This window comes from Microtus ochrogaster, chromosome 21 (genome assembly GCF_000317375.1).
Source record: "Microtus ochrogaster isolate Prairie Vole_2 chromosome 21, MicOch1.0, whole genome shotgun sequence".
NCBI lineage: Eukaryota > Metazoa > Chordata > Mammalia > Rodentia > Cricetidae > Microtus > Microtus ochrogaster.
Window position 1 is genome coordinate 45,127,904 of NC_022022.1, and position 8,456 is coordinate 45,136,359.

At 42.0% G+C, this 8,456-nt stretch overlaps 1 protein-coding gene across 1 annotated transcript in view; it reads left to right on the forward strand.

Annotated features, from left to right (window-relative positions):
- Window positions 1-8,456, forward strand: part of LOC101993063 (serine/threonine-protein kinase TNNI3K) — a 218,983-nt gene that overhangs the window by 85,068 nt on the left and 125,459 nt on the right. The window contains exons 12-17 of the mRNA XM_005357460.2: window positions 1,101-1,187; window positions 1,700-1,756; window positions 2,687-2,779; window positions 2,873-2,930; window positions 3,033-3,227; window positions 3,909-4,013. Of these exons, the coding sequence (XP_005357517.1) occupies window positions 1,101-1,187; window positions 1,700-1,756; window positions 2,687-2,779; window positions 2,873-2,930; window positions 3,033-3,227; window positions 3,909-4,013 (595 nt within the window). The remainder of the gene's footprint in view (window positions 1-1,100; window positions 1,188-1,699; window positions 1,757-2,686; window positions 2,780-2,872; window positions 2,931-3,032; window positions 3,228-3,908; window positions 4,014-8,456) is intronic.

Consider the following 8,456-nt stretch of genomic DNA (forward strand, 5'->3'; position numbering starts at 1 on the left):
ATTTGTACAGCAGATTCTAAAGTTGGCCATTTGTATAGCAGATTCTAGAGTTTGCCATTTGTACAGCAGATTCTAGAGTTGGCCATTTGTACAGCGGATTCTAGAGTTGGCCATTTGTACAGCGGGTTTGACTGCATTTTGCAAGGCTCTGGTCAAGGTCTTTAAGGTCGACTGTTTTCCTCTTTTACAAATTAGCTGCAGGAGATTCTTTTCATAGTGAAAGCATACAATAGTGCCAAGGTTCAATTCTATTGAAAATCAATGGTATTCTCTGAAAAGCATTTAACATTTTTTATCTTCTGCAAGAATAAGTGTTGGCACATTTAATAAGTTAAGAACGCTAGTGGTGGTGGCTTATATCTGAGATGTGTCTCTCAACCGAGTGACATTCCAGGATTGGTGATAAGGGTGATAGAGAAGCTTCCCAACCCCTCGGACCTTAGAGCCCTGGGCATGAAGCTGGTAGCTGAGAGAGTAACAGTTTCCTGTGATTTAAGGTATAGGCATGGTAAGGTAATGGCATTACCTCTGTGCTCCCTGTGACTATTGTCACAAAGCCACAGTTGGGTGGAAGATGGATAGGAAGATCCCAGTGTAAGCACCCATTCCCAATGACAGACTCACTGTAGAAGAGGAATATAGGCATCTATGGGCAGCTTGCTGTCTCCACCACAGAAATCCATGCCATTATCTTAGTGCTGGGTTACTGGCATTGCCAACCAAATGCCATGCCCAGTCTCAGAGTGTGCCATTTTATCTCAGTTACCTTATGTGTGTTTCAGACATTTAATCATGTTCTAACCACATATTCTTGCACCATTTCATGTATGGTTAAGTTTTCATCTATCTCACAATTTCTGTAGCTATTTTTTCAACTACCTTGCAGTCCTCTTACAAATAGGAGCAGAGTCCTGTGTGCGTTGTATTGCCTCTGCCCACTGTAAACTATCCGGTGACAATCAGTACATTATTTTCAATGAATAAAGTATTAAATCCACATTGTATTATATTACTTGATGAGAAGTAACCTATGTTAGGGAGGTGCTTCTGCTGAATAAGCCAAGATGAAATTAAAGTTCATTCTTTTTCTTTCCATGAAGGACATGATGCCATTGTCACACTCCTGAAGCACTACAAAAGGCCTCAGGATGAGCTGCCGTGTAACGAATATTCTCAACCTGGAGGAGGTACTCCTCTTTGCTCTTCTTGTGTTTTCATTGCTGTGCAATATTGAATGCAATGCTAAGTGTGCCTTATGTTACTGTCCATGAGATTTGAGGAAGGAGGATGTAGCCAAGCCAGGAGACTCATCTCTGGAAAGTTTGTATTTGGGTGAGGATACACAAAGAATAGTCAACATCATCAACCTGTAGTTCCTTCAAGCTTAGCCTTTCTTGGACTGAATGAACACGGAGGTTGTACAAGACTAGGAAGCCCAGGAAAGCAGAGAACAGTCATTTTCAATAACTTAATAAGACAAGAAAAGATACAAAGTACATCTGCTGGGGTCTTCTAAAACATAGTCAGAATCTTGTGCAGATCTAGACAAGCATGCTCAGTACACCTTCCTACCCTAAAGGAGATTTGAGCCTTGAGCTGTTTCCTTCACCTTCATTGACTGCTTCAGTTTTATCGTGCTGAATGTTAAATAGAAAGAAATGATCGCTGCCTTCACCTCTGCTGTATACTTTGATTCCAGATGGCTCCTATGTGTCTGTTCCATCCCCCTTGGGGAAGATTAAAAGCATGACAAAAGGTACTTATCAATGGGAGGGTTGCTGTTTTGTTGCTGGGAGGGATTATTGCATAACTATGACAACCACGTGTTGGGTTTGGTTGTGAGCCATGACTACGTCACCAGTCTAAGCAATACCGCCTGTATTCCATTCTTCTCATAATTAGACTTGACTTTACACTCTTCAGTCCACAGTTAAAACAGCAGGACATTCACGAGTATTAAAGAAAGTTCAGACAAACATAGTATGATTTATATGTTTACATTTTTAACAAAATATTAATTACAATTACTAATATTGTTAGAAGAACTAGAAATAAATTTGCTTTAGAAAAAGATTCAAATTAATAAATTGTTATTTTTTTCAAATCTCTAAAATAATAGACACTCAGATACTTCTTTAAATGCATGCAGAATGTTGAAATTAACAGCACTAAACCAGGAAGGTGTAAAACACAATTTCATGACATTTTAATATTTAACCATTTGGAATTTGTGGTTTTAAAAGTCCTTTTTGGTGGGGGGTATTTTCTCAGATCGATTCCTATACATATTACCTGCCATTTAATGGGTATCCCCTAAAGGTCCAGCTTGTCAATAGATATTTGACTTCCGTATTGATGGAGGTTGAAGAGATTGCCTGGTTTTCTCAGGCTATGAAGCAAATCATACTGGAGAGTGGCTTGCGTCCTCTAGCTTTGTTAACTGATGATCAGATGAATAATAAGCTCAGCCTTGATCACTGAGACTTGAGCATCTGAGCCGGAAGAATGTGGTTCTGGTAACGCAGGCCCTGGGAGCGCATGCGCTTAGGTCTTAGCCTCTCCAAGTGGTAGATTACAGTTGGGAGGAAGTGGGTGTGGAGAAGCCCCCGGCGCCGAGCAAGCCCGTTGTGTATTCACGTCCACCTGTGCACAGCCCTCACGTAAAAAAGGCAATTACTGTTTGCAGAGAAAGCCGACGTTCTCCTCCTGAGGGCTGGATTGCCCTCCCGGTTCCATCTCCAGCTCTCTGAAATTGAGTTCCATGAGATTATCGGCTCAGGTAAGTTAAGAAACCAGCGCTCAGCGACGGTGTAGCAATCTCTAACTCGCCTCGACAAGCAAACATTTACCAACTTCTCTTAAACAATTTTAGGTTCTTTCGGGAAAGTCTATAAAGGGCGATGCAGGAATAAAATAGTGGCGATAAAACGGTAAGTGGGCAGAGGAAAGAGATCTGCTTCCTGGGCTGGGAAGAGCAGGGGCAGCCGCCCCAAACTGCTGTTGACGACAAGGTGTCTCCACTCTCGTCCTAGATACCGAGCCAACACCTACTGCTCCAAGTCAGATGTGGATATGTTTTGCCGAGAGGTGTCTATCCTCTGTCAGCTCGACCACCCTTGCGTGGTTCAGTTTGTGGGAGCCTGCCTGGATGACCCCAGCCAGTTCGCTATTGTCACGCAGTACATATCAGGAGGGTCCCTGTTCTCCCTCCTTCATGAACAGAAGAGGTACTGGCTCTGGTCCTTACTCACCTTGATCTCAGCACCTTTGCCCGGTCCCCAGGGCATCTGATATCTCTCAGTGCTAACGTGTGCGGCATTTTAACACAGCTGATTATTTATGAGTAATTCTTATATTTCAAGAAGTAAAATAAAGTGATTTTTCACAGAAAGCCAAAGGTGACAGATTCAAGGACTTTAAGTTGCTAACGGAAACTTATAAATAGACTAACCTTGACATGACAACAAACTGGGTGTTTGGAAGCTCAGAATAAAACAATCATCTAGGCTCACAGTGCTGATCAGAGAAAGTTTTTAAAAAAGAAAGCTTCTGTGTACGTCTAACCTGAGTTAGTGTTCAAGATCTCTATCGATAGTAACTAGGAAATGATTTCCCTCAGTGGCTCCAGAACATTCCATTTGTGTGTTGTTCTCATGAATTTTTGTGTCACCCAAATGAATTAGAAACTCAGGTATTCTATTTTTAAATGAATATCAGGATTGACACCTAGTGAAGCACTTCCGAACTGTGGAAAGCCATTTGTCAGGCTGAGTTTGTAGCTCTGTCTTCAATGAATCAAAAATTAGATAGAGCTGAAGAGAATAATCTTCATTCTGCTTTGTTTTGCAAGACATGCTGAGTGCTGGCTTCAACCGGCTCATCCCTATCCCGTTTACTTTCTCCTCTAGGATTCTGGACTTACAGTCTAAGTTAATCATTGCTGTAGACGTCGCCAAGGGCATGGAGTACCTGCACAGCCTGACGCAGCCGATCATACACCGCGACCTGAACAGGTACTTGGCCTTCCCAGTGATGAACCTATGACTCCATAGCTAATGAGAAGCCCAACATGACCTGCCAAGGGCATGGTTTAGCTTTATCTTAGATCAAGATACTTTATCCTCGGAAAGGGGATAGGCCACTGTCATTGTCTCACAGACATCTGAAACTGTGTGACTGCTGTCTCAGGGACCGTCTGAACCTATGGAATGTCCAGAAATAATGGTGCCGTGTGTTAAGATATGGGATGTGGTAATGTCTCCATCAAGGATAACTGTGGCTCACAGAAGTCAGTAAGTGCTGGCCTTATTGACAGAATTCTCTAGGCTGCCAACCAGACAGAAACCCAGCACCTGTGGTTATCTACAGTGCTTGGGATTTGATAAGGATAATTACAAATAAGTTGCAAATAAGATTTACTTACTTGATGCATTACAATGGCTACCATATTTTATAATTTTTATCATTTGGTTTATTACAAAACACTTGTTGTAAAACAATGAAGCATGCTATGCTGTCAGAGGCTGCATGCGTCTTGCATCGACGGCATCTCTTAGTTGTGTCATTGGGTCACACGTATGGTCTAACCAATACCACCGAGAGCTGTGCATGAGCACACACTGTGACAAAATCTAAACACATTGACAGCCACCGCCTGCTGCTAGGCAAGCATGTGATTGGAATTCTCAGGCTAGTGGTGGGGTCAGCGAGTAACCTCAGTACTACGAAGGGTGTTCCCGTCTCAGACAAAGCAGGGGATGAGAGGGTCTCACTGACAAGCCCCTTTGTGCTGCCATTTGTTTTCCTGGGGGAGGCTAGTAAATCCAGCCAAACCACAGCAGGATACTTACCTACTTTTCATGCAAAAGGCTTTCATGTTGAATAGAGCCTGAGACAAATATAGAATCAATGTTCTTCACAGAACTGGGACCCCCCTAAGAGGTTTCAATGCTCTCCTTTAACAGTGAAAACTTTCTCTAAGTAAGGTCTTGGTATAAGCCAAGGCTACTATACAAAATGGAGCAGCTTTGTCTGAGGACTGAATGTTGGGGTGAACAACTCCCTTCACCTGCCCGTTTCGCACTGCGGAGGCATCAGATCCACAGTCACATTGGTGGAACCCCCAGTCTGCTGTGCAGACAAGTAGACAGTCACTGGTCTATTCCATCAACAAATCCCACTTCTTGACTGTGAACACGAGTCATATGAATCCTGGATATCATTTAAAACTTTTAAATATTAAGAAATTACTTTATTTAATCACTTGATCAACAACACCATGGGCGTGAGCTGTGCTTACAGTGGGTTACATTTGGCGTATCTCCATGTGTAAAATAAAATTTACACACATCCTACACCCCAACTTCCCAGGAGACTTCGCATCACAACAGAGACAAGAAATGATTATCCATATATATTTTAAGCAAGACAAATATATTTAGTAGCAAGTTCTATAAAATACAAGTGGTGAAGTTTTCTATAAAATTCAAGAAAGAATGTTAATCAGCTCAGAGGCATTTCGAGATAGCTCCATGGATGAAGTGACACACCGCTCTTTCCCTAGGGATGCATAGATTTAAAAGAGCATCCCAAGGGTAGCGAGAGACTTATCAGATAGAGGTCAAAAGGTTAAACATATATATAGGACCCTAAAATAAATAAAGTCATGCATGTGTGTGAGGTCCAAGGCTGAACACTGGGAAAGACGTAGAGAAAAGTGGACCTGGAAGAAATAAATCAGTGCATGCTGGACAAGGAAGACTGGTTCGGCGCTCTTCTGTGTGTGAGGAAGAGCCCCAAGGTTGTTTCTGCTGCCATCACAAACCCAGGGTTTTGCTGTGAAAAGCCCAACTTGTGTCTGGTGGATTCTCCACGAGGATTCAAACAAGAACAGGGATGAGACAGTTACTGCAGCTGTCGAGGCCAGAAGCTCATTAGCAAGAGAGCAGCAGTGGTGGGAAATGAGGAGCGGAAGGATAGACATGAAAAGCAGGAAAGAGACAATGGTCCAAGCAGAGTTGGGAGAGTCTAATAGTGTCTGCAAATAGTGTGAGAGCTTACTTATCGTTTCTCAGTTTTAAACTAGCAGTCATGGCTTCCTTGTTCGTTGTTAGTTCTTCTTCTTTGCCTTTTCAAGAAATTTTTGCCAATAAACATTTTTATTCTTTGAGCTTTAGTAACAATATTTAGGGGAAAGATTCCAGTGTCAAATGACAATTAACTGGGGACGTTGAGCAGGGAGGATCTCACATCCTGTTCCTATCATCTGTTCCTGTCACCTTGCGAGAAAGCAGAGCCAAAGTAATGACTGCCTATTTTCTCCAGCAACAACCGTCATTCCCAAAGTTTATTCTTGTTAGTAAGTGTAAGCAGTTACCATCAGGTACCTAGCAGGACCAAAGATACAAACATTGGATAGATATGAAAATGAAACATTTATTATATAAGAGAAACCAACTTATTTTACTTAATCATCTAACCATAGAGCTTAAATGTTCCAAAACTCTTCAAGTTTTATGAAACAGTAATGGAAACTTAACTACTGCATCTATTTTTGCAAACTGTTTTCTACCCATTTTACAATAAAGCTTTCATTTATTTCGTGTGTGTGTGTGTGTGTGTATGACATTGTACCTGACTCAAAGTCACATGCTTCATACATTATAGGGGACTTACTACAATCTGTTTATATATACAATAAGTCTTACACGAAGGAAGCAACCAATGTCTCCACATTGGGTAGAAGATGCCTGGGTACCAAAATGATCTGTAAGCAGCTTTCAAGAGAATTTAAGCAAGTCAAGATCACAAAGCTTGCTGAGGATGCAAAGCTGGAAAAACAGGTCTGGATCTTTCCTAAGAATCCACCCTTTGTGTTTCCTCAGTGCTCAGAATGTCTCCCTAGAACAGGCAGAGGGGCTCAGATGCCAGTTTGCCTTTGGATTGGTGTGAGTGTTGATAGCTTATGGTTTTATCTCCTCAACTGCTTCAGACATCACAGAGTTTCAGGGTCAGAGATTCTGCTCTCTCCCCGACCTACTGAGATCACAGCCTTGTATTCATACATGGACGTTGCTCAATCAATGTATATTTAGAGAAATTCTTGGGGCATTTAGAAGGAAGCCACTGTAGTTAAACAAAAGAATTCTTTTAAAAAGTGGAGAGGCTTAACATATATAGTTATCCTGACTTCTGGATGGGGTCTCGAGGAGTCACTCAATGGCTTTTATAACTGTAAAGGAAGGTAGGTGGGGGAGACGGCTGACCAGCCGGCAGAAAGGGGACACTTGTATAGTGGGGATGGAGGTTGTTTTTTTTTTTTTTTTTTTTTTTTTTGGTTTTTCGAGACAGGGTTTCTCTGTGGTTTTGGAGCCTGTCCTGGAACTAGCTCTTGTAGACCAGGCTGGTCTCGAACTCACAGAGATCCGCCTGCCTCTGCCTCCCAAGTGCTGGGATTAAAGGCGTGCGCCACCACCGCCCGGCTTGGAGGTTGTTTCTTAGCAAAAGAAAAAAGAAAACAAGGTCTCTCTGGGTCATTTTATTATACACTTAACATTAATTTTAGTCTTCAATATATACTAAGGAGAAGGTCCACATGATGAGCAAAACAGTTATTTTTTACAGTAAACATGAGAACGAGGAAGGGGTAAGTCTATTTAACACTGGCGGTGCACAGGAGGGCTCTGCTAAGAGGCAGCCATGCTCTCATGGCGTCTGTAGTACTATTTATCCCATTGTATGGGCCATGACCTGAGGGACAGGCCAATCTGGAGCTGCCTGCTCAACACAGCCTTCACAGTATACTGTAATGGAGTAGAGAGTCATGGCAGAGGACAGAGAGAGAATGCTTGCTAGTGATGGTATTTGTTGGGATTGACGTTAGTTATCGAATGGTACCACATAAAATTAGCTGAGGAGAATCCAGCGAGGATGGTCTACGTCCTCTGGTCTGTGGGTGGATCTCTGGGGATTATCTTAGCAAACCAATAGGGAAGATGCAGTCCCCTGCAAGCGGCCCATAGCATTTAGATATTTCTAAACTACTCACAGGTTTATTCACGAATGCTCTCATTGCTTAAGGAACAACTTAAACCTTAACCTAATTTACATATCCATTACCTGAAGTAAGTGCTTAAGGTCACAATGTCAGCTAAGGGCTTTAAAACGTTTGGAAAAGAATATTTCTAAAATGTTAGAAAACGGTGACATCATTGCAAATAGATGTCCATTAAATGGGCGGTCTTCTCTCCAGATAAGTCTACTGCAGCATTTTACAGCACCATTGCAACGGAATAGTGACACCTGGCTTCACCGTGGCCATATGAATGTACTGTATGAGTATATACTATAGATAGATGATAGATGGATGGATAGATAGATAGATAGATAGATAGATAGATAGATAGATAGATAGATAGATGATAGATAGATGATAGATAGATAGATAGATAGATAGA